This window comes from Dryobates pubescens, chromosome 34 (genome assembly GCF_014839835.1).
Source record: "Dryobates pubescens isolate bDryPub1 chromosome 34, bDryPub1.pri, whole genome shotgun sequence".
Taxonomy (NCBI): domain Eukaryota; kingdom Metazoa; phylum Chordata; class Aves; order Piciformes; family Picidae; genus Dryobates; species Dryobates pubescens.
This window is the reverse complement of record NC_071645.1, coordinates 7,865,747-7,891,254: the sequence shown is the minus strand read 5'-3', so window position 1 is coordinate 7,891,254 and position 25,508 is coordinate 7,865,747. Positions and strand designations below refer to the sequence as shown.

Below are 25,508 nucleotides of genomic sequence, written 5' to 3'. Positions count from 1 at the left end.
GCTGAGCCTTAAGCCCAGCTCTCAGCCTCTGCAAGTCTCTGGATGGCCTCACAGCCTTCAGGGGTCTCAGCCAAGCCTCCCAGCTTGGGCTCAAGGCTAGCTGCAAAATATTCTTCCCCCCCTCCCCCCAGTCTCTGCCTGATCTGGCTCCTGGTTCCCCCTCTCCCTCGCCCCCAGGATGATTAAGAAGCAGATTGAGTCACCCACCTCGGGTGCCATTATTGCTTCACATCTCTAATTTCAGTGCTTCTCTCACCTCCTGAGGTACCCATTAGAGCAGTGACTCATGGGCTCTTCCCCCAGCATCTCCTGCATCACTCTGCCACCATGCAGATGGGGAGCACCTGATGCTGCTCAGGAGCAGCCACCAAAGCCATTGGCTTCTTTGGGCTGTGATGGGAGAGGGCAGCAGAGGGTGGCCAAACAGTGAAAGGAGTTTATTGACACAGGAAGCCTTCAGGCTTTGCTTTAGAGTCATGGAATTTCAGGGCTGGAAGGGAGCTCAAGGCTCAGCCAGCTCCAACCCCCTGCCATGGGCAGGGACACCTCACACCACAGCAGGTTGCTCACAGCCACCTCCAGCCTGGCTGCAAACACCTCCAGGCAGGAGGCTTCCACCACCTCCCTGGGCAGCCTGTGCCAGGTTCTCACCACCCTCCTGGGCAACAACTTCTTCCTCACAGCCAATCTCAAGCTCCCCACTTCTGGGTTTGCTCCATCCCCCCCTGGCCAGGCCAGGCTGTGCAGGTAGCCATGATCCATCTCTTGGTGCCAGAGCAACAGCTTGGCTGGAGGGAATTGATTGCCCACCTCCCTGGGCAGCCAGTGGCATAGTATCATCGAATCAGTCAGGGTTGGAAGGCAGCACAAGGATGATCTAGTTCCAAGCCCCTTGCCATGGGCAGGGACACCCCACACTAGAACACTGTCTCCAGTGTTTGCCCTCCTCAAGCCACCTCCAGACTTCTTTTGCTACTCAAAAGAAAACCAAAAAGGTTTTTCCAAGTCTGACCCAAGAATAACTCACAGCAGGTTGGAGGCTTCAGCTGACCTGGGACAGCAAGAACCTGTCCTGGGGGCAGGGGGCCATGGAAGCTCTCCCCAGCAGGACACTCCACAACCTCTCTGGGCAGCCTGCTCCAGGCCTCCAGCAGCCTCCCAACAAACAACTTTCTCCTCCTCTTCCCCTCCAACCTCCTGGGCTCCACTCTCTGCCCACTGCCCCTGGGCCTGGCCCTGGGCACCACTCAGCAGAGGCTGGCCCCAGCCTCTTGCCCCCTACCCTTCTTCCCTGGCCCTGCTGTGGCAGGGGGATAGGACTCAATCTCCAGAGGTTCCTTCCATCCCTTTGACCATTCTCTCATTCTCTGAGGAGTCTTTCTGCCCTTTCCTGGGCTTTGCTCTGGACCAGCCCAGCTCAAGGTGGTTTAGACACAGCAGTGCTGAAGCAAACCTCCCAGAGATGCTGCTCCTGCATGCACCACCTTCCAGCTGTCCCTGGGGGAACTCAGCACCCTCTACAACCCCCTGAGAGGAGGCTGGGGTGAGCTGGGGGTTGGTCTCTTCTCTCATGCAACAAGGGGCAGCACAAGAGGAAACTGCCTCAAGCTGTGCCAGGGGAGGTTCAGGTTGGACATGAGGAACAATTTCTTCCCTGCAAGGCTTCTCAGGTACTGGCCCAGGCTGCCCAGGGGGGTGGTGGAGTCCCCATCCCTGGAGGGGTTTCAGAGCCACATGGATGTGGTGCTGAGGGATGTGGTGCTGAGGGATGTGGTGCTGAGGGATGTGGTGCTGAGGGATGTGGTGCTGAGGGATGTGGTTCAGTGGCAGTGGCTCAGCAGCAGTGCTGGGATTGGGAGCTCTGGGTGAGGTTGGACTTGAGGAGCTCAAAGCTCCCTTCCAACCTCAACAGCAGCTCTGTGGTGCTGTGGTTCTCAGTCTTGTTTTCCACTCAGCCCTGGTGAGGTCCCAGCTGGAAGATTGCCTCCAGCTCTGGGCTCCCCAGCTCAGGAGGGACAGGGATCTGCTGCAGAGAGGCCAAGGGAGGGCTGCAAGGCTGCTGCAGGGACTGCAGCACTGCCTGGGGAGGAGAGGCTGAGAGCCCTGGGGCTGCTCAGGCTGCAGAGGAGAAGGCTGAGAGGGATCTGAGCAATGTCTCTCAAGAGCTGAGGGCTGGGGGTCAGGAGGGAGGGCACAGGGCCAGGCTCTGCTCAGCTGCACCCTGGCATAGGCCAAGGAGCAAGGGATGGAAACTGCAGCCCAGGAGGTTGCAGCTCAGCAGGAGGAGGAACTTCTGCCCTGGGAGGCTCCCAGAGGCCTGGAGCAGGCTGCCCAGAGAGGTTGTGGAGTCTCCTTCCCTGGAGCCTTCCCAGCCCTGCCTGGATGTGTTCTGTGTGACCTGGGCTGGACTCTGTGCTGCTGCTCTGGCAGGGGGGCTTGGATTTGATGATCTCCAGAGGTCCTTCCCAACCCTTAACATCCTCTGAGCCTGTGCTCACTTTTCTTTTCCAGCTCAGACAGAACAGGTTGGGGGGGTGGGGGGGTGGGGAAGAGACCTCAGCTTCCCCTCTCCACCCCCAGCCCATTCCCCAGCAGTTGGCAAGGCCTGGAGCCTGCATTAAAATTCAATCCCTGCTTTAGCAATTTCTGAACATTACCTGCAGAGCTAAAGCAGGAATTAGCTGAGCTGCAGCAAGCCACCCAGGATAATGCATTTTGACATTAATATCTTTCTATTGTTCCACTAATCTTAAGCAGAGAGAGGTTTACAGCAGGAAAAATAATACCTGGAGGGGAGCTTGGTGCTTTACACAGGCTTGAGATGGTTCCCAGAAGTGTTTCCCAGCCCTTGGTGCCTGAGGCACAGCCCTCTGCTGAAGCACAGCCAGGGAAGTGCTGAGGTTGGAAGAGAGCTTTGAGCTCATCAAGTCCAAGCACCCCCCCCCAGGAGCTCCCAGCAGCACCTCTGCTGCTCAGCCACTGCCACTGAGCCACTTCCCTCAGCACCACATCCATCTGGCTCTGAAACCCTTCCAGGGATGGGGACTCCACCACCCCCCTGGGCAGCCTGGGCCAGGGCCTGAGAACCCAGAGCTGGATGCAATCTTCCAGCTGGGACCTCACCAGGGCTGAGTGGAAAACAAGACTGAGAACCACAGCACCACAGAGCTGCTGTTGAGGTTGGAAGGGAGCTTTGAGCTCCTCAAGTCCAACCTCACCCAGAGCTCCCAATCCCAGCACTGCTGCTGAGCCACTGCCACTGAACCACTTCCCTCAGCACCACTTCCCTCAGCACCACATCCCTCAGCACCACTTCCCTCAGCACCACATCCCTCAGCACCACATCCATGTGGCTCTGAAACCCCTCCAGGGATGGGGACTCCACCACCCCCCTGGGCAGCCTGGGCCAGTATCTGAGAAGCCTTGCAGGGAAGAAATTGTTCCTCATGTCCAACCTGAACCTCCCCTGGCACAGCTTGAGGCTGTTTCCTCTTGTCCTGCCACTTGTTTCTTGGGAGAAGAGACCAACCCCAAGCTCACTCCAGGGAGCTGCAGAGAGCCAGAAGGTTTCCTCTCAGCCTCCTTTTCTCCAGGCTGAGCAACCCCAGCTCCCTCAGCTGCTCCTCACCACACCAGGACCCTCCACAACCTCTCTGGGCAGCCTGCTCCAGGCCTCCAGCAGCCTCCCAACAAACAACTTTCTCCTCCTCTTCCCCTCCAACCTCCTGGGCTCCACTCTCTGCCCACTGCCCCTTGGCCTGGCCCTGGGCACCACTCAGCAGAGTCTGGCCCCAGCCTCTTGCCCCCCAGGGACCCTTCAGCTCTTGCTGAGCATTGCTGAGCATTGCTCTGGGGCTGCTCTGCTGCAGGCTCTCAGCCCCAGGGCTCTCAGCCTTTGCTCCTCACACATCCCAGTGGCCAATCTCTCTATCTGGGAAGAATTTCTTCCTAAGATCCAGCTTAAACCTCCCCTGGCACAGCTTGAGACTGTGTCCTCTTGTTCTGGTGCTGCGTGCCTGGGAGAAGAGACCAACCCCAAGCTCACTCCAGGGAGCTGCAGAGAGCCAGAAGGTCTCCTCTCAGCCTCCTTTTCTCCAGGCTGAACAACCCCAGCTCCCTCAGCCTCTCCTCACCACACCAGGACACTCCCCAACCTCTCTGGGCAGCCTCCAGGCCACCAGCACCCTCACACCAAACAAGTCTCTCTGCAGGCAGATGCAGTTTGCTGGGTTCCAGCTTGAACCCATTGCTTCCTTGCCCTTCTCTGGACCTGCTCCAGCCTCTCAATGTCCTCCTTGGAGTGAGGAGCCCAGAGCTGAACCCAGTGCCCAGCAGAGGAGGACAACCACTTCCCTCCTACTGCTGATCCAGCCCAGGATTCCAGACCCTCCACCAGCTTCCCCACCCTGCAACTCCATCCCCCTGCAGCCTTAGTGCTGGCACAAATAGCTGAAAGGAGGTTGTATACTGGTGGGGGGTGGCCAGCAGTGTGCCCAGGTGGGCAGGAAGGCCAAGGGCATCCTGGCCTGCAGCAGGCAGAGTGTGGCCAGCAGGAGCAGGGAAGTCCTTGTGCCCTGTGCTCAGCACTGCTGAGGCCACCCCTGGAGTCCTGTGTCCAGCTCTGGGCTCCTCAGCTCAAGAAGGACATTGAGAGACTTGAAGGTGTCCAGAGAAGGGCAAGGAGGCTGGGGAGGGGTCTGGGGCACAGCCCTGGGAGGAAAGGCTGAGGGAGCTGGGGTTGCTTAGCCTGCAGAAGAGGAGGCTCAGGGGAGACCTTCTTGCTCTCTGCAACTCCCTGAAGGGAGGTTGGAGCCAGCTGGGGGTTGGGCTCTTCTGCCAGGCAGCCAGCAGCAGAACAAGAGGACACAGTCTCAAGCTGTGCCAGGGGAGGTTCAGTCTGGAGGTGAGGAGAAAGTTCTTCCCAGCAAGAGGAATTGGCCCTTGGGATGTGCTGCCCAGGGAGGTGGTGGAGTCCCTGTGCCTGGAGGTGTTCAAGAGCGGTTTGGATGTGGCCCTTGGAGCCATGGTTTAGTTGTCAGGAGGTGTTGGGTGACAGCTTGGACTTGGTGATCCTTGAGTTCTCTTCCAACCTTATTGATTCTATGATTCCAGCCTCTCAAGGTGCTGCTGGGAGCCAGCAGCCCAGAGCTGAAGGCAGCACTGCAGGGGTGGCCTCAGCAGTGCCCAGCCCAGGGGCACAATCCCTGCCCTGCTCCTGCTGCCCACAGCATTGCTGCTGCAGGCCAGGCTGCTGGTGGCCTTCTTGCCCAGCTGGGCACCCCCTGGCTCCTCTGCAGCTGGCTGTTGACCAGTCAGGAGCTGTTGGGTGATAGATAGCAGGTTGGACTCGATGAGCTCCGAGTTCTTTTCCCACCTGGCTGGTTGATTCTATGAGTCTCCCCCCAGGCCACCTCCTCACCCCAGGAAACCTCTTTGCTTTGGGCACAAAACCTCTCCCCAGCAGCACGGGGAGCGTGCCAGGGATTGTCACAGCAGCAGCACAAAGCAGCGGAGGAAGGAGGCTGCAGAAGCAGGGGAGAAACACAGCCACAGGAAAGAGAGAAAGAAAAAGAGGAGGAGGTGCTGTGGGAAGCACAAAGCTGGACATTGTTCAGCTGAGCCCAGGCTGAGAAGCCTCACACAAAAGCAAGAGCTCCCACTGATGCCATTGTGGAGCTGGTGGCGCAGGGATTGCCGTGGGAAGGAAAGCAGCCCCCGCGACAGACCTCTATTGCCAGGCAAACGTCTCCCTCCCTGCCCAGGGCAGCCTCTGTGCTCTCTCCAGCCAGGAGAGGAAAAGCTACCAGCAGGGTGGAGGAAAGGCTGAGATGAATCTGGTGTCAGGGAAGGGAAGGGAAGGGAAGGTTTGGGAAGGGAAGGTTTGGGAAGGGAAGGGAAGGTTTGGGAAGGGAAGGTTTGGGAAGGGAAGGTTTGGGAAGGGAAGGTTTGGGAAGGGAAGGTTTGGGAAGGGAAGGGAAGGTTTGGGAAGGGAAGGTTTGGGAAGGGAAGGGAAGGTTTGGGAAGGTAAGGTTTGGGAAGGGAAGGTTTGGGAAGGGAAGGGAAGGTAAGGTTTGGGAAGGTTTGGGAAGGTTTGGGAAGGTTTGGGAAGGGAAGGGAAGGGAAGGGAAGGGAAGGGAAGGGAAGGGAAGGGAAGGGAAGGGAAGGGAAGGGAAGGGAAGGGAAGGGAAGGGAAGGGAAGGGAAGGGAAGGGAAGGGAAGGGAAGGGAAGGGAAGGGAAGGGAAGGGAAGGGAAGGGAAGGGAAGGGAAGGGAAGGGAAGGGAAGGGAAGGGAAGGGAGAGCCAACCCTCAACAACTCAGGCATTAAATTCATATTACAGTTGTAAGTCACCTCTGCCTATATTAAAATACAAAGTGGAGCAGGCAATAAGCCTCAAACAAGCCCCAGTGGCAAGCAGAGCAGCTCCTTACCCAGCTCTCCCATCCCTGCTAAGACAATAACTGGAAGCCAGGCTGCTCCAAGGAGGAACTGGCTCTCCCGGGGCACTGGGATGTGACCCAGTTCCTGCTGCCATTTCAGGAGCTCTCCCTTGGCCATTCTGCAGCAAGCCAGCAATGAACTCAGCAGAAGTCATCTGGGGAGGGAGAGCTGGCAGGGGGGAGGCAGCAGGAAGCTCCATGCTGGCTCTGTCTTCTCTAGATGTGGGGTGGGAAACGAGAACACAAAGGACCACAACCGAACCATCAATGGCAGAGGTTGGAAGGGACCTCTGGAACTCCTCCAGTCCAAGCCCTGCTCCAGCAGGGCACCCCCAGCAGCCTGCCCAGGTGGGGTTGGAAGCTCTCCACACCAGGACACTCCACAACCTCTCTGGGCAGCCTGCTCCAGGCCTCCAGCAGCCTCCCAACAAACAACTTTCTCCTCCTCTTCCCCTCCAACCTCCTGGGCTCCACTTTGTGTCCCTTGTTGCCCCTTGGCCTGGCCCTGGGCACCACTCAGTAGAGTCTGGCCCCAGCCTCTTGCCCCCCAGGGGCCCTTCAGCTCTTGCTGAGCATTGCTGAGCATTGCTCTGGGGCTGCTCTGCTGCAGGCTCTCAGCCCCAGGGCTCTCAGCCTTGGCTCCTGCCAGAGCTGCTCCAGGCCCCTCACTGCAGTCAGTGTCTTTTTGTCCCCTCCCCATCATGGTGTGGGGTCTTGGCAACTGGCTTTCTCCCAGCTCTCCACTTGCCCTTCTCCAGCTCAACCTTTCCAAAGTTCCTTTCTCTCTTGCTGACTTTGGAAGAGGCTGAGCAGCTCCTGTGGAGGGCACAGAGCGTGGCTGGAGCAGGGCAGCAGTGCCTGCCGTGGCAGGGCAGGATTGATGAGCACCACAGCCCAGATGCAGCATCCCAAGGTCAGCTGCTGGCAGGCACCAGAAATCACAGCACAGGGTGAAGGGAAGGGCCATGGCCTGCTGAGGAAGGCAGGGAGCTGTGGCCAGCAGGTAGCCACACAGCCCCTGAGCCCTGCTGCCAAGGCAAGGAGAGAGCAGGGGCAAGCTCAGGCTGCTGTGCCCAGCAGGCAGTGCTTGTGCTGGCTGCAAGCTGCTCAGACACAGTTCTGCTTCCACTTCAGCAGTGGCAGGGCCATACCCAAGCCCAGCTGGCACCACTGCAGCCTTACAGAAGAGTCTCTGAGTCAGTTAGGAGGCTGAAACTATCCTTTGGTCTCAAACACAGAGCAGGATCACAGAATCATGGGGCCTGGAAAAGACCTTGGAGCTCATCCAGTCCAACCCCTCCCTAACTCTGCCCAGGCTGGAGCTCAGCCATGGCCCTCAGCACCACAGCTCTGTGGCACTGAAGTACCTCCAGGGGTGGGGATGCAACCACCTCCCTGGGCAGCCTGGGACAGCATTTGGGAACCTTTTCAGGGGGGAAGTTTCTCCTCATGTCCAACCTAAACCTCTGCATGTCCAACCTAAACCTTTGCATGTCCAACCTAAACCTCTCCATGTCCAACCTAAACCTCTCATGTCCAACCTAAACCTCTCATGTCCAACCTAAACCTCTCATGTCCAACCTAAACCTCTCATGTCCAACCTAAACCTCTCATGTCCAACCTAAACCTCTCATGTCCAACCTAAACCTCTCCATGTCCAACCTAAACCTCTGCATGTCCAACCTAAACCTTTCATGTCCAACCTAAACCTCTGCATGTCCAACCTAAACCTCTCCATGTCCAACCTAAACCTTTCATGTCCAACCTAAACCTTTCATGTCCAACCTAAACCTCTCATGTCCAACCTAAACCTCTCCATGTCCAACCTAAACCTTTCATGTCCAACCTAAACCTCTGCATGTCCAACCTAAACCTCTCATGTCCAACCTAAACCTTTGCATGTCCAACCTAAACCTCTGCATGTCCAACCTAAACCTCTCACGTCCAACCTAAACCTCTTATGTCCAACCTAAACCTCTGCATGTCCAACCTAAACCTTTCATGTCCAACCTAAACCTCTGCATGTCCAACCTAAACCTCTGCATGTCCAACCTAAACCTTCACTGGTGCAGCTTGAGGCCATTTCCTCTTGTCCTACCCCTTGGGAGCTGGGGTTGCTTAGCCTGCAGAAGAGGAGGCTCAGGGGAGACCTTCTTGCTCTCTCCAACTCCTTGAAGGGAGGTTGGAGCCAGCTGGGGGTTGGGCTCTTCTGCCAGGCAGCCAGCACCAGAACAAGAGGACACAGTCTGAAGCTGTACCAGGGGAGGTTCAGGCTGGAGGTGAGGAGAAAGCTCTTCCCAGCAAGAGGAATTGGCCCTTGGGATGTGCTGCCCAGGGAGGTGGTGGAGTCCCCATCCCTGGAGGTGTTTATGAGACTTGATGGGGTGCTTGGTGCCATGGTTTAGTTGATCAGATGGTGCTGGGTGAGAGGTTGGACTGGATGATCTTGAAGGTCTCTGCCAACCTGGTCTGGTCTATTCCATTCCATTCCATTCCATTCCATTCCATTCCATTCCATTCCATTCCATTCCATTCCCTTGCTCCTTGGGAGCAGAGCCCAGCCCCCACCTCACTCCAACCTCCTTGCAGGGAGCTGCAGAGAGCAAGGAGGTCTCCCTCAGCCTCCTCTCCTCCAGCCTCACCACCCCCAGCTCCCTCAGCTGCTCCTCCCCAGCCCTCTTCTCCAGACCCTTCCCCAGCTTCCTTGCCCTTCTCTGGACACCCTCCAGCCCCTCAAACATCCTTCCTGGAGAGAGGGGCCCAATCCTGCCCCCAGGGCTCAAGATGTATCCTCACACCTCCAGATGCCTCCAAGAGTTTCCCAGGAGCTGGCAGAGGAGCTGTTGGAGCAGAGGCCACCAGCTTAGGGACAGAGGGCAAGTAGGTCTTGGGGGGGAGAAAGCCTTGGGGGTCCTCGTGGTGCTGGAGAGCTCTGCCACCAGCAGAGCTTCAGGGGGTTGCCTTCCAGCAGGATCTTGGTGGCTGGAGAGGGCTCCAGATAGCTAAATGAAGGCTCTGGCTCATTAGGATGCAAATCTATTCGAGCCCCCATTTCAATTTGAATTCCATGCAGAGGAGCAGAGCACAGAATGCAAATGCTCCCAAGGCAGCCACGTGAAGAGCCCAGCAGCACAACTCTGCACAAAGGGATTAGGACCAGGCTGCTTCCCTCCCAGGATGACAGGGCTGGGGTGGCTTTCCTCAAGGACCAGCCTTTCATGGTCTCTGGCCATGCAGCACTGAGCTGTGCCTCCCCACACTGCTCTCAGAAGCAGCCTGGCTCTGCCTGAGCGCTGACCTGGCTAAGGCAAGTGGCAGGGGACAAGAGGAAGGTGAACAAATGGAGGCTAAGGGGCAAGGGAGGGCTGCTAGAGCCTCACCACTCGTGGCCAAAAGGCTCCCCTAGAGGATCAGCTCCCACTCAGGTTGCCCTGAGGGGACCAGAGATCCATAGAAGGGTAGAGGCTGGAAGGGACCTCAGGAGCCAGAATGATGGCAAGGGGCTAGAAGGGATCCCCAGTCCAATCCCCCTGCCAAAGAAGGGTCACCTGGGGCAGGTCACACAGGAACACATCCAGGTGGGCCTTGGATGTCTCCAGAGGAGACTCCACAGCCTCTCCAGAGGAGACTCCACAGCCTCTCCAGGCAGCCTGCCCCATGGCTCCAGCACCAATGTTCCTCCAGCAGCCCCCAAAAGCAGCCCTGCTCAGCAGCTCCCTAGCACCAGTTGCTTCTCCTACCAAGCCAGGACTGTGGGCCAGGACAACCAGCTCAGGGCAGCAGAGACTATCAAGAAGAGGGTCACCAGTATCCCAGTGATGCTCTGGAGTGATGCTTCCCCACTCTTAAAAGGCCTCACCTCCCCTTCCCATGGAGCTTTGGCTGGGAGAGACCTGCAAGGTATGGGGAAGGGGGGGAAAAAGCAGCCCAGAGTGGAAGGTCCTCCACAGACCAAAGCCAGATGAAGAGGATCCCAATGCACCTGGGTTTAGCCTGGACACGTTCCTAGGTGATCTGCTTGGCAGGGGGATTGGACTGGGGATCCCTTCCAACCCCTGCCACCATCACCCCGGCTCTCAGCTCTACTTGAACCCAAGCCCCAGCTCCTTCCTCCAGCCTTGCAGCCCCACGGCGCGGAGGATGCTGCTCGGGGTCGGCCAGGGAGCTGGGGCAGAGCAGGGTGGGGGAGGGAGGCTGAGAGCCCTTCCCTGCTTCGCCCTCCTACGTGTGTGAAATCCTCAACCCCCCCCCATTTATGGCATTAACGATTTCATTTGAGAGGCAAATATCTGTTTTCAATTAGCGCTCACCGCGCGGGCCATGCATCACCGAGAGCACTTCTGCCGCTGCCTTTCATTATTAGATTAGGAGGTGCTCAGCTTTAACTACTCTGAGCAGCGGCAGCAGCTAAGCCGCTTCCCACCTCCACCCCCAAGCCCAGCCTCACACAACCCCAGCTCCTGCCAACCTCAGCTCCTGCAAACCTCGGCACCCAGGCTCCAAATGGAGGTGATGCCAGCAGAGATGGGTGGTGAGGTCCTGCAGCCTGCTCGGGGCAAGGGTCCTGCAGCTGGGGCAATCCCAAGCACACATCCAGGCAGGGCAAGGAGTGGCTGAAGAGCAGCCTGCAGGAGAAGGCCTTGGGGGGGTCAGGTGGTGACAAACTCCCCAGGAGCCAGCACTGGATCCTGGCAGCCCAGAGCCGGCTGAGTGCTGAGCTGCAGCCAGAGCAGGGAGAGCAGCAGCACAGGGAGGGGATTCTGCCCCTCTGCTCTGCTCTGCTCAGCCCCCACCTGCAGCACTGCCTCCAGCTCTGGGGCCCCCAGCACAAGAAGGACCTGGAGCTGCTGGAGAGGCTCCAGAGGAGGACACCAGGATGTTCAGAGGGCTGAGAGCATCCCCTGTGGGGCCAGGCTGGGAGAGTTGGGGCTGTTGAGCCTGGAGAAGAGAAGGCTGCAGGGAGACCTCAGAGCAGCCTTGCAGGACCTGAAGGGCTCCAGGAGAGCTGGGGAGGGACTCTGGACAGGGGTTGGGAGTGCCAGGCTGAGGAACAATGGCTTTGAGCTGGGAGAGAGGAGATTGAGAGTGGAGATGAGGAAGGAATTGTTGAGAGTGAGGCTGGGGAGACTCTGGCACAGGCTGCCCAGGGAGGTGGTAGAGTCCCCATCCCTGGAGGTGTTTCAAAGGTGCAGAGATGTGGTGCTGAGGAACATGGCACTTGAAGCCATGGGACTGGATGATCTGTGAGGTCTTTCCCAACCTTCCTGATTCTATGGTTTAGCCCCAGCCTTGGTAGTGTTGGGCTAACAGCTGCACTCAGTGACCCTAAAAGGTCTTTCACAGCCTCAGCAATGCTATGATTCTGTGCCTGGTGCTCCACCTCCTCCTTCACTCCCAGCAGGTGCCAGAGAAGCACATCACCTGCCCAGCCAATATTCTTCCCCATCTCTCCCAAGTTCCTCATCCCAACCAGGAGAGATCATTCCCCAGCACAGGCACTGCCTGCTCAGCCCCCCCTGCTCCAGCACTCCCAAGCACCACAGCACTCTTCCACTCTGCTCATTAAGCCTCATTGCTGTTGCACAGCCTCATTAAGTTAGGAAGCTGCTGCAATTTCACCTCATCTCCTGGTCTCCACGTGGAGGCTCCAGCTGTGCTGGGCCTTAATCACCTTAATAAAACCAGGGGACAAAAGCTCCCACCACCCCCAGCACTGCCCAGCAGCCTCCTCAGCTGCCTCTTTGGTCCCTTCTCTACCTGCTCACTGCACCAGGGCCTGAGAAGTGTCACTTCCCAACCCTTCCCATGCTTCCCAGTGACTGTGAGCAAGTCACAAAGGTGCTTGCAGAAGAGCAAGTCAGGACCATGGTGAGGAGGACAACTGCGTGCAAGCAGAGCATGAGAAACACAGTGGGGGTTGGACATGAATTGAAGGCACCATGAGGTGCTTTATAGAGTCACAGAACTGGCAGGGTTGGAAGGGACCTCAAGGCTCAGCCAGCCCCAGCCCCCTGCCATGGGCTGGGACACCTCACACCACAGCAGGTTGCTCACAGCCACCTCCAGCCTGGCTGCAAACACCTCCAGGCAGGAGGCTTCCACCACCTCCCTGGGCAACCTGTGCCAGGCTCTCACCACCCTCCTGGGCAACAACTTCTTCCTCACAGCCAATCTCAAGCTCCCCACTTCTAGTTTTGTTCCAGACTCTTGGAATCACAGAATCAGAGAATTGTTTGGGTTGGCAAAGCCCCCCCCAAGAGCAAAGGTCCCCAGTCCAACCCCCCTGCAGGCAGCAAGGACATCCCTGACCAGATCAGGTTGCCCAGAGCCCTGTCCAGCCTCACCTGGAATATCTCCAGGGATGGAGCCTCAACCACCTCCCTGGGCAACCTGTTCCAGGCTGAGAGCCCTGGGGCTGAGAGCCTGCAGAAGAGCAGCCCCAGAGCAATGCTCAGCAAGAGCTGAAGGGTCCCTGGGGGGCAAGAGGCTGGGGCCAGACTCTGCTGAGTGGTGCCCAGGGGCAGTGGGCAGAGAGTGGAGCCCAGGAGGTTGGAGGTGAAGAGGAGGAGAAAGTTGTTTGTTGGGAGGCTGCTGGAGGCCTGGAGCAGGCTGCCCAGAGAAGTTGTGGAGTGTCCTTCTTCACAGAGGGAGTTGTTGGCCATTGGAATGTGCTGCCCAGGGAGGTGGTGGAGTCCCCATCCCTGGAGGTGTCCAAGAGGGGCTTGGATGTGGCCCTTGGAGCCATGGCTTAGCTGTCAGGAGGTGTTGGCTGACAGCTTGGCCTTGATGATCTTTGAGGTCTTTTCCAACCTCATTGACTCTATGATTCTCCTGGTGTGGAGAGCTTCCAACCCCCCCTGGGCCTTGTGCTGCTGGGCAAGCTGCTGGGGGTGCCCTGCTTGAGGAGTGGGGGTGGCTTGGAGGATCTCCAGAGGTCCTTCCCCACCCCAAGCCCTCTGCAATGCTGCAGAGCTTAGCTCTTAGCTTGCAAATAGAGGGACTTGCACGAAATCCACCACGGAGCAAGCACAGCAACTGCAACCACCTGGCTCAGGCCAGGCTGCAGCTTCAACAGAAGCAGTTCATTTACAGCCACTCAAAGCTTTGATATCTTCAACCTTTTCAGGCTCTGGACCAGCTGAGGAAGCAGCAAGAGACACTGCCAGGCTCTGTGCTTGGGAGGACAAAACGCTGCAAACAGCTGTGCCTAATTTTAGCATCTCTTGGTTCTGCTTCCCCAGCACTGGGAGGGGTTGCTGGTGGTGGTGGTGGAGGAGGAGGAGGGTGGCCCCTGTCGCTCCCAGCTCATTAAAGACGCAGCCAGGAGGAGACAGGAGCCTTAAATCACCCCCCAGGGAAGCCAGCAAGCAACAGCCCAGCAGGGCACCGCTGCCTGCTGCTGGAACCCCTGAGGGCTTCCTCACCTCGGCACGGCTAACACTCAGAGCGTTTCTCCCTGGGGGGTGGGTGGGCAAGAAGCAGTGGGGCAGACCCAGCCCCATCCCCCCCCACCTCTTGCACCCTCATCCTTTCTGCTTTAGGGCTTTTGCACCGCTTCATGCTGCCTGCCAGGGTCACCGCAGCCGGACCTGCCCCTGCTGCCCGGAGATGGGTCCCGAGCACGCAGGGAGGGATCCCTGCTCGTCAGGAGAGGGCTGGGGACCTCAGGAGACCCTCAGCTCTCCGCCTGGCCACAACCTTCAAGCAAGCTCTGTGCAGCTCAGGAGGGGGAAAGGTGGTTGGCCGCCGAACCCCAAATTTTGGCCACCTCCCCGGCGGAGCCTTGCTCCGGCAGGTCGGAGCCGGGCTCCATGCAAGCGCTGCTGCTGCCACCGCCAGGCTGAAGGGGAAAAGGGAAGCCGAAGCCGCCCGAGAGCGGCCAGGTGAACCGGTTCGAGGGAGGAAAGCCTTGGGGCTCCCCTCCCCATTGCACCCCCGGCGCTCCCCTTCCCCAGCCAGGGATCATTCGGAGACCCAAACCTCCAGAAGCTGCTTCTGGAGGGTTGTACTGCACAGGATGCTAGGGGGCAGGGGGGGGACCGCTGGAGCTCATCCAGTCCAACCCCCTGCCAGAGCAGGGCCACCCAGGGTAGTCTGCACAGGAATGCATCCAGGTGGGGTTGGAAAGGCTCCAGAGACTCCACAACCTCTCTGGGCAGCCTGCTCCAGGGCTCTGGGACCCTCACAGTGAAGAAGTTATTGTGGCCTTCCAGGATCTGCAGGGGGCTGCAAGAGAGCTGGGGAGGGACTTTGGAGGGTGTCAGGGAGGGATAGGACTGGGGGGGATGGAGCAGAAGTAGAAGTGGGGAGCTTGAGATTGGCTGTGAGGAAGAAGTTGTTGCCCAGGAGGGTGGTGAGAGCCTGGCCCAGGCTGCCCAGGGAGGTGGTGGCAGCCTCCTGCCTGGAGGTGTTTGCAGCCAGGCTGGAGGTGGCTGTGAGCAACCTGCTGCAGTGTGAGGTGTCCCTGCCCATGGCAGGGGGGTTGGAGCTGGCTGAGCCTTGAGGTCCCTTCCAACCCATTGATTCTAAGTTTCTCCTCATGTTGAGCTGCAGAACCCTCTGAGTGCTGAGCAGGGCTGCTGGGCTGCTCTGCTGAACAGCCACAGCCTGGTCACCCAGCCCTGCAGGCTCACAGCTCCACCCCGGGCAGAGGCAGGGACAGGCACCAGAGGAGCTGATGAGCTTCATCTGCCTGCTCAGTGATTCTGTCCACAGCTATTTTGGGGCAGCTGGGAACAAGTTGTCCACGGTCAGCTCTCTGCCAGCTGGGCAGAGAGAAGCAGGTTTGCATTGTTGGGATGGGAGCACATCCAGCTCAGCCCCCAGATTTCATCTCCTTGCCATGGACTGGCCGAGGCAGCAGCCAGTGGTGTCTCAGGCTGCCTGGGGGGATGGAAAGGGAGAGCTGCTCTGCAGGAAACCCTGCAGGCATGGCTTGAGGAAAGGACTCAGGCCTCTGCTGACAGCTGAGGAACACTTCCATGTGCTGCCTGGATTTAGCTCCCTTCCCAGAGGCCTGTTTGGCAGTGAGAACCTCTCACCCACACAGCTGAAGGCAGAGCAGCCAAAGGTTTCCCCTCTGCCTTCATCCACCTTCCCATGCACAAGCCTTGCCAGCATGAACCACCCCAGAGCCTCCTGAAAGCACAGAACCCTTTGGGCTGGAAAAGACCTTGAAGAGCAGCAACCTAACCGAGGCTGAGGGAGCTGGGGTTGCTCAGCCTGGAGAAGAGGAGGCTCAGGAGAGACCTTGCTCTCTACAGCTGCCTGAAGGGAGGTTGGAGCCAGCTGGGGGTTGGGCTCTTCTCCCAGGCACCCAGCAGCAGAACAAGAGGACACAGTCTCAAGCTGTGCCAGGGGAGGTTCAGGCTGAAGGTGAGGAGAAAGTTCTTCCCAGAAAGAGAGGGTGGCCACTGGAATGTGCTGCCCAGGGAGGTGGTGGAGTCCCCATCCCTGGAGGTGTTTAGGAAGAGCCTGGATGAGGCCCTTGGTGCCATGGTTGAGTTGATCAGATGGTGCTGGGGGAGAGGTTGGACTTGATGATCTCAAAGGTCTTTTCCAACCTGCTTTATTCTATTCTATTCTATTCCCACCACCCCCCCAGGCTGGTGCTAAACCACATCCCTCAGCACCACTGGGTAAGCTCAGGGCTTGCCAACAGCTCTCAAAGCACAACATTTGTGCTCCTCACCACAAAGCAGGTGATGACCAAGCCTCACCCCTTGGCCAAGCCAACTGCAGCTAAGCAGCTCTCAGTTTGGCCTGGAAAAGGCAGAGGCTGATTCAGCTAAGCACTGGCAGCTTGGGTAGAGCTGCAGCAGGGATCCACCTGCTCAAGCCAACGTTTGCCTTTGGCTTGCCAGCCAGCACCAAAAAGCAGACCTGGGTCTGGGAGGAAGGTTCATGATCTCCCTGCTCCTCATCTCCTCAACTTTCTAGATGAACAATTCCCCTGAGCAGTGGTTGGAGGAGCTGGGGGTGTTCAGCCTGAGGCAAAGGAGGCTGAGGGGAGACCTGCTGGCTCTCAACAACTCTCTGAGTGGAGGTTAGAGACAGGTGAGGGTTGGTTTCTTCTCCCAAGACACAAGAGGAAGTGGTCTCATGTTGCCCCAGGGGGAGGTTTAGGTTGGGTATGAGAAGAAAATTCTTCCCTGAAAGGGTTCTGAAAGCCTGGCCCAGGCTGCCCAGGGAGGTGGTGGAATGCCCACCCCTGGAGGTGTCTCAAAGAGGCAGAGCTGTGGTGTTGAGGCCAGGGCTCAGTTAGAGAATGGTTGGACACAGCCATGAGGGTGGTGAGAGCCTGGCACAGGCTGCCCAGGGAGGTGGTGGAAGCCTCCTGGCTGGAGGTGTTTGCAGCCAGGCTGGAGGTGGCTGTGAGCAACCTGCTGTGGTGGTCCAGTGACCAATCTCTCTTGCTGGGAAGAACTTTCTCCTCACCACAAGCCCTATGAAGAGAGGCTGAGGGAGCTGGGGTTGCTTAGCCTGCAGAAGAGGAGGCTCAGGGGAGACCTTCTTGCTCTCTGCAGCTCCCTGAAGGGAGGTTGGAGCCAGGTGGGGGTTGGGCTCCTCTGCCAGGCATCCAGCACCAGAACAAGAGGACACAGTCTCAGGCTGTGCCAGGGGAGGTTCAAACTGGAGGTTAGGAGGAAGTTCTCCACAGAGAGAGTGATTGCCCTTTGGGATGTGCTGCCCAGGGAGGTGGTGCAGTCACCATCACTGGAGGTGTTTAGGAGGAGACTTGACAGGGTGCTTGGCTGCATGGTTTAGTTGATTAGGTGGTGCTGGGTGATAGCTTGGATTGGATGATCTCAAAGGTCTCACCCAACCTGTTTTACTCTAGTCTAAACCTCCCCTGGCACAGCTTGAGACTGTGTCCTCTTGTTCTGCTGCTGGGTGCCTGCCTGGGAGAAGAGCTGGCTCCAACCTCCCTTCAGGGAGTTGCAGAGAGCAAGAAGGTCTCCTCTGGGAATCTGTGATCCCCTTAGCACCCAGGGACCTCCCAAACCCCCTCCCAGGGCCTTCCCCTCCCACGCTGTGCCCGGAGTCTCCCCAGGCCCCTCCGGTGGTGGCTGCTGTGCCTCTGCTCCGCAGGTCCAGGCTGTCTTCCCTGGCTGCTGAGCATACAAGAGGGGCTGACATTTATTTAATCCTCGGAGCAGTGTTGACTGTGTACTCACTGAAACACCTCATGCTTATGGAAGACATTTGTTTCCAAGCAGCTTATGCTAAATTGCAGTGATATAAAGGAAACACTTATCCAATATTGACATTTACTGACTGGCAGGGCACAGCCTGAATACTCATTCTTAGCTTGAGGAGGGGAGGGGGAAGGAGAAACCTGAGGAGCATCCAGGCCCTTCAGTTCTGAAGCTTTTAATGGATTGTGGCCTTGCAGTGTCTGAAGGGACCCCACAAGAAAGCTGGGGAGGGACTTTTGAGGGTGTCAGGGAGGGATAGGACTAAGGAGGGGTGGATTCAAGCTAGAGGAGGAGAGATTTCCATTAGACATCAAGAGGAGAAGGAGAAGGCTCCCAGGAGACCTTCTGGTGGCCTTCCAGGGTCTGCAGGGGGCTGCAAGCAAGCTGGGGAGGGACTTTGGAGGGTGCCAGGGAGGGATAGGACTTGGGGGGGATGGAACAGAAGTAGAAATGGGTAGGTTCAGATTGGCTGTGAGGAAGAAGTTGTTGCCCAGGAGGGTGGTGAGAGCCTGGCACAGGCTGCCCAGGGAGGTGGTGGCAGCCTCCTGCCTGGAGGTGTTTGCAGCCAGGCTGGAGGTGGCTGTGAGCAACCTGCTGTGGTGTGAGGTGTCCCTGCCCATGGCAGGGGGTTGGGGCTGGCTGAGCCTTGAGCTCCCTTCCAGCCCTGACAATCCTTTGACTATGTAATGAGAAAATACCTTGCCCCAGAATGCCAGAACTCCACTCCTGAGGGGTAATAAAGTCATATTGGATCCACAGCACAGAGCTTTGATCCAGCAGCCAAGGGGAAGTGTGGGAAAGCTCATCCCTTCCACCCTTGGTGCCGATTCCACCTGTCAGTAGCCAGGCTCCTTCCCTCTGCTGTGTGCATGCTGCTGGGCAGCCAGCTCCTGCAAAAGGCTTTACCCAACATCTTCTGCACTTCCTCTCCCACAGAAACAGGGTTGACCACCCAAAAGGCTCCCAAACCTTCAGTAGTGCAGCATCCAGCCAGACCCTGGCACATCCAAGCAGGGATTCATAGAATGGGTTGGAAGGGACCTCAAAGCTCATCCAGTTCCAACCCCCCTGCTATGGGCAATGACACCTCACACCAGCCCAGGTTGCTCAAGACCTCATCCAGCCTGGCCCTGACCATCTCCAGGGAGGGGACACCCAGAGCCTCCCTGGGCAACCTGTTCCAGAGTCTCCCCATCCTCACTCTCAAGGATTTCTTCCTCCTCTCCAGTCTCCGTGTGCTCAGCATGGTTTTGCCATAGGTCACATTGAAACCACCACCACCAGACACGAGAACATGAGGTCAGCCCCACTGGAGGGCTGAGTTAGCCACCAGCTGACCACATCTCAGACCCTGCAGTCCCACCAGGCACAAAGGGAGTTCTGGCAAAGCCCCCAGCCCCCCCCCCAACCACATCCAGCTCAAAACACAGCAGCCCAGCAGCTCCTTGCAGCTTTGGCTGCAAGTGGAGGCGTTGAAGGAACACATGAAGATCTCCTCCTGAAGTCAGCATCTGAATTTAACAATGCAAACCTTCCACCTCCTACTCAGGCTGCCATGTGACACTGGAAGAGGCAGGATGCCCAGGAGCCTGTGGCTAGGAGCTATGCTCAGAGCACGGCGAGATCTGAGGCTGTTCAACAGCAGCTTGGCAAAGGAAGAGCCAAGTGACCCCCGGCTCCTTCTGCTCCACGTTGGAGGCTGCTGCTGCTGCCTCTGCCACCAGGGAAAGGCAAACACTCGAGCAGGGGCTTTGCCAGCCATGAATAAACAGCCTCCACCACGCTCAAAGGGGATATTGAAGCAGGACATCTGCTAGGCCACAGCTTCCAAGCCTAGCAGGCAGCGTTTGCTCTGTCCTGCCACAATGCTCGATTCAGAAGGGGGTGTTCCTCCTCACCCCCCTTCGAGTAGTTGGAAGCACAAAACATACTCTGAGGTGCAGTGAAGCAGAGAAAGAGAAAACCCATGAGTCCTGGGCAGCACCAGGAGTCATTTCCTGCCTGGGAAAGGCAGCAGGGGCTTTAAATCTCATTTCTTCATAGCCTAGGGACAAACAACCCCAACACGCTTCCTGGGAGGTCTGAAGCTCGTTCTTCAGGTGATGGATTCCAGGATCTGAAGGGCAGCTACACAGGAAGGGTGGGGAGGAGCTGTTTAGAAGGGGTTGTAGGGACCAGGGGCAGTGGTTTGAAACAGGGCAGAGTTAGGTTGGACATCAGGGGGGAAGTTCTGCACACTGAGGGTGGTGGAACACTGGCACAGGTCGCCCAGGGATGTGGTTGAGGCCCCATCCCCGGGGACATTCAAGATCAGATTTGATGCGACCCTGGGCAGCCTTATCTAGCTGGAGGTGTCCTTGCTGTCTGCAGGGGGGTTGGACAAGATGCCCTTGGAGGGTCCTTTCCCACCTGATGCAACCTGTGGATTCACAGCCCCCTCCCCCCCATCCACGCCAGCCAGGGGAAGGAGCTGTGTTCCTCCACGGCAGAGGCTGCATCAGGGTCTATCACCGCTTGTTGTGACAAATGTGCTGCTCTTCAAAATAAATAAAAGGGAGGGGGGAGTGGAAATAAGGAAGCAAAAGCAGCTGTTTAATCTGTTTAATCCTGCTAGAAGGCTCCTGGAAGGGCTGTGAAGCCAATTCTCCAGCAGCCCAGCAGGCTGAGGAGCTGAAAGCCAGGAGCACTCTAGAGCCGATCATTAAACCGGAGATTTGAAGCGAGCCTCACTTCTCCATCACAGGCTGCTGGTGGGGAAACAGTTTATGCCAACTCCTTGATCCTCAGCCAGCTCACAACCTGAGGGGGCACATCAGCCTCTCCCCTTTGTTTACAGCTACAAAAGAGAGCCAGGCACGGAGCTTTGTCACTCCAGCACCGCAGCCTGAGTACAGAGGGGCCGGGAGCCGGCGGCACGCAGCGCTGCGAACTGCCAGGGATTTCTGGGCACGTTTCTGCTCTGCTTGCCGTGCCCTAAAAACCCACAGGAAAGCACAGAAGGCATCGGCACCTGCCCGAGATGTGCCGGGCGTGAAGCCGCCCGGGGACCTCTGCCTCACCTTGGCAGGAGGGAGGCCGGCAGGGCTGCGGCGCAAGGGGCAGGGCAGGCGCTGCTCCTGGGCTCCGCTCCCTCCAGCCAAGGCCACCTGAACAGAACCCTGCAGCTCCTCCCTCCTGCTCTGCTCGAAGAAGTGAAACCTGACAAGAAAGCCACTTTGAGCAGAGTCATCTGTGGTCCTTGCGTGGAGCTAGCTGCAGGAGGCACAGACCGACGGCGGGAAGCCTGCGGGGATGCAAATTGGGTTAAGGCAGGACTGTCGGAGCAGACAACCCTGCGCTGCTGCTTCAGGCTGGACAGCGACAGCTCTCACTTGAGGCTTGCTTCAGCTTCCCTCCCCTCCAGATAACTCCTTTGCCCCTGCCAAACCCACACCCTTCCACCGGCTGCACCTCGCATCTTCACACAGCTCCTTTCCAGACCATTTCTGCCTTCTGCTCAACCCTGTTCAGTCCCCACTTCTTGTGAGCCCTTCCTTGGCACTTCTGGTCTTTCCCAAGCGACTCCCCAGTGCTGGCATTCACCTGCTGGGTTTAGGAAGCAGCCCAACACACCTCCCAGCACTCCCCTGAGCATTCGTTTTTGCTCCCCTATCACCCACCGACCTTCCCTGAGTTGCCAAAGTCTTCATCTCCTGGCCCTGCCACTTGGGTGGAACTGGTGGAGTTTCTCTCATTAGCTTCATTTCCCCCTTCTCCACCCTGGGGAAGTGATGACAGCCAGGGGGAAATTGAGCCACTGATGTTAATAACTGGCCCCTCTGAGAGAGGATTGCAAAGCAGTCACTTCCAGGGAGGAACCAAGTGAACTGTGAAGGAGAAAAACACAGCCTGCAACACCTGGAGAGCTTGGTATCCATCACCCTGAGGGAAAGCAAACATGCCTCTGGAAAGAGAGCCCCAGCCAGGCAGAAATCTTCGCAGCCAGGCAGAAATCTTCCCAGCCAGGGTACGTTTCAGATCCTGCCAAACCCATTTAGCACAGGCCAGTAAGAGGAGGGGGTGGCTGCAGGAACACCTTCAGAGGTGCTCCTACGCACAGCCCCAGCTTCCCACGGCTGAAGTACTTTTCCCAGTCACTTCCAGGCTCACCCAGCTTGGAGCAGAGGAGGGAGGGGTAAGAGATTCACCAGGCAGAAGCAAAAAAGCTTCGTGGCAGCATCAATTCCTTCCCACCAAGGGGCACCACACGTCTGGTCTCCACAGGAGGCAAATCGTGCTGCAACTTGATCTGCCTTCCAAAGGAGCTGTGGCCCTGACAGCTACTGGGGATGGGTGGGAGAGAAAGAACCCTAGGGGGAATGCAGCCCTGGAGAGGAGCTATCGACTTGCAGAAAGAGAAAACGTTGCCTGTTTCAGGCCATTTGTAAGGGTGAGAGACAGAGGATGCTCAAGGGAAGGCAATTTGTTCTTCCTACATCACCTCAAGAGAAGCACAGCTGTGAAAGAGATCATCCTCCTCCTCAGCTGAGCAGGGGGCAGGGAGCAGCCAGCACCTTCCCCTCCTGCAAGCTCAGCTGGAAGCCCAGGTTCCAGCCTGCGAGGTCTGCAGAAACAGCAGGATGCTGGCATGCCACAGGGAGGCACAGAGTACAAACCCAAGGGCAAAGGTGTATGGATCCCTGGATGGAAAATGCCTTTTCCATGAGGCTTTTGGGTCAAGCAGGTGGGTTTTTAACTAATATCCCAATCATTGATCCCAGCAGATGTGAGCATCCCACCTCTGATGCCCTTGGCTTGGAGGAATGGAAGTCCTGCCTGTCCTGTGATGGCAAATCCCTTCGTGCCCCTTGGGTGTTGCAGGCAGCCCTGCCTGCTCCCTGCCTGCCAGAAAGAGCCACAAACTCCTTGCAGCTGAGCCAAAGGATTTTATTTGTTCCTCCAAGCTGAGTTTTGGCCCAACAGCTCCTTCCAGAGCCAGGCATCATTGTCCTCTGCCTTCAAACACATCCCATCCCCACAGCCCACCAGTGACTCAAGCCTCCCTTCACCCCCGGAAAGTGAATGCCACCTTTGGGCACACCAACCAACCACTGCCACCGCTCAAGGAGGGCAGACACAACGCAGACAGGCTTCAGTTCCTACATCCAGGCCGTTTCTCCTCCCCCCGAGCACCGTGTGGTCGAAGGATTCCTCGGCACCAAAGCCTATCGGGGACCCTCCGCACGGTTCCACCTCAGCGGGGCTCGGCCGGACGCTGCCGGCAGCAGCTCCGCGGGAGCGAAACGTTCGGAGCTCATCCTCCGGGAGAAAGCAGCCACACAAAAAAAAGCCCTCAAGATGCTGTCACCCTGCCTCGTAACCCAGCATGAATAAGCAAGGTGGCAGATGATGGTGGGGGAGAGAGAGAGGGGGGAAAGATCAGCTGAGCCGAGGCTCCGCGCAGCAGAGCCGAGGAGCTGCGGCGGCTCGCGAACGGCGGCGCGATTAAAAAGTGCATTAAAGATAATGGCTGCGAAAAGGAGGAGGGAGAGGGGGAGGGAAAAAAAGGAGAGAGAGAGAGAGAGAGAAACAGCACCCTGCCGGATCCTAGATACAAACTTCAGCTCTGCTCCCCGAGTGCCGTGGGACCCGTGGGGAGTTGAGGGCCGGGGTGGGAGCAGGCCGGGATCAGCTTTCCCGACCGTTTGCTATCCATCCCCAGCCCCTGCTGCGCCAGGGGAGAGTTCGGATTTGTTCAGCCAGAAACCTACACGGCAGACGCAGCAGGCTCCTTTGGTGCCCAGGCAAAGGCGAAAGGCAAACACAGCTTCCCCCCCCCCGCCCCGAAGGAATACTAGCACAAGCAGAGAGAGAGAGGGAGGGGAGGGAAGGCAAAAAAATACCGGGGAGAGGAGGGAAGGGAAGAGAGGACAGCGTGGGAGCTCCAGCATCACATCCGAGCGCAGGGAAAGAGAGAGGTGAGGACCAGCAGAAGTGCAGCCACAGAATTCACAGAGTGTTAGGGGTTGGAAAGGACCTCGAAAGATCCTTCCAGTCCAACCTCACACCTTCCCCCCTCCCCCGCTGCCCAGAGCAGGGTCACCTGGAGTAGCCCACAGAAGAACACATCCAGGCTGGCTTTGAGTATCTCCAGAGGAGACTCCACACCCCTCCCACACACACACACGCACACCGGGGCAGCCTCGGCTACCTCGAAACACAACATCCCTGTGCTCGGGGAATAAGGGGTGTGGGGGGGGAAACCACAGAGTCTGATTTGGGGGGACGGGGGGGGAAAGGTGTTCAGCAATGCTGCCTGGCTGAGCTACAAAGCCAGCTGCCCGTCGAGCAGCACTACTCTCTCCAAAAGTTTTATCCTTCATTTAATCAACAGATGGACTAGCTGCGTGGGTTTGGGCTTGGTTGATGGGGTGGGCTCGGTGGCGGTGGTGGGTTTTTTTTCCCCCTCCTCTTCTTGTGTTTTGTTCAGTTTGTTGGTTGGTTTGGTTGTGTTTTGTTTCCCCCACACACACTCCCCTTCCCCCCCCCCCCCCCAAAGGCATACACCAAGACCTCCCCTCGCAACAGGCGGCTTTGGGACCAGGGCTGCGTGACACAGATGGCATCTGAGACCGGCAGCAGCTCGGCGAAGCTTGGGGCTGGCTCAAGCTCAGCGTCCTCCACAGGTGACGGAGAGCCCAGGGACCAAGCACGCAGCAGGATGGCCAACAGCTGCCCAAAACCCACCCCACGCCCCAAACCCTGCTTGGTTTCTCCATGTCGGGAGGGCAGAAAAGGCAGGGGAGCAAAGTTCCACGGCGAATTCCTCCAGATTGCCACCCGACTCCCATGCTGTCAGGAGCCACCCCCCCCCGAACACCATCAACAGGGGCTCCCCACCTCCCCTCGGCTGGCAGCATCCAAACCAACTCTTCTCCCCGCACCGCAACCAACCCCTTCCAAGAGCAAATCGCTCCGCAAGAGGGGCGAGGATGGAGCCATCCTCCGCTGCCAGCCGAAGCGGCTCCTTCCCTCCCCGCCGCTATCAACCATCCCTCGGTACGGGCACAAGAACCGGGCGGCGCTGGGGAGGGGGGCTGGGAGGGGGGCTGTTGCTGAGCAAAGCCGGTGTTTACACACAAACACGATCTAATTAACGGAGCTGGAGCTGAAAGAACTCATTTGCATGCCGAAGATATTTTTTCCCCCCCTTTTTTTTTTTCCATGTGCAATAAGAAGGGGGGGGAAAAAAAAAGCCACCGAGCGAGCTGCTTCGCCAAGGATGGATGAAAAACTCTGCAATCCTCCTTCTCCACCACCGCCACACACCCCAACATTTGTGCAAACAGCAAAGAGAAGGCGCAGACACCCACCCCCCACGGCCCCCGCCCCCAACACCCCCCCAGCCCTCCATCCAACACCGAGAAAACTAAGTGCAGGCTGCAGGTCCTACCTTGGCTGAGGAGGAAGCACCCGAGGAGGAGGAGGAGGAGGTCTGCCTGGAAAGCGCTCATTCCTGAGGGTGGGCTCGGCTGCCGGCAGGGGTGGTAAACCGGCTGGAGGAGCTGCAGAGAGGTGTTTGGGGAGGGGGCTCCGCCGCCGCTGATGCCACTGGCGGAGAGCTTCAGGCCGCCGCCGCTGCTGCCGCCGCCGCCCGCCGGCTTCGCTCTCCCGGTTGCATCCCCGGTTCCATTCCCGGCTCCATCACCACCACCACCACCGCCGCCGCCGCCCCCCCCCACCCCCCCTACCCCCAGCTCCTCCCCCGGCTGCTCTGCCTTGACTGGCGGAGCGCTGCTGGGCGCAGGCTGGCTTTTTGAGGAGGGGGGGGGAAGGAGAGAGGGGAGGGGGAGGGAGAAAAATAATAAAAATAGGGGGAGGGAAGGCAGGAA

General features: G+C 58.1%; 1 protein-coding gene across 2 annotated transcripts in view; it reads right to left on the bottom strand.

Annotated features, from left to right (window-relative positions):
• Positions 1-25,307, bottom strand: part of KIRREL3 (kirre like nephrin family adhesion molecule 3) — a 474,640-nt gene extending 449,333 nt beyond the window's left edge. Inside the window, exon 1 of one of the 2 annotated variants that reach the window (XM_054176072.1) lies at positions 25,070-25,307. In XM_054176072.1, coding sequence (XP_054032047.1) covers positions 25,070-25,130 — 61 coding nt within the window. In that variant the 5' untranslated portion in view covers positions 25,131-25,307. The remainder of the gene's footprint in view (positions 1-25,069) is intronic. The other variant, XM_054176071.1, reaches the window with a different exon arrangement.
• Between the last annotated feature and the right edge of the window lie 201 nt (positions 25,308-25,508).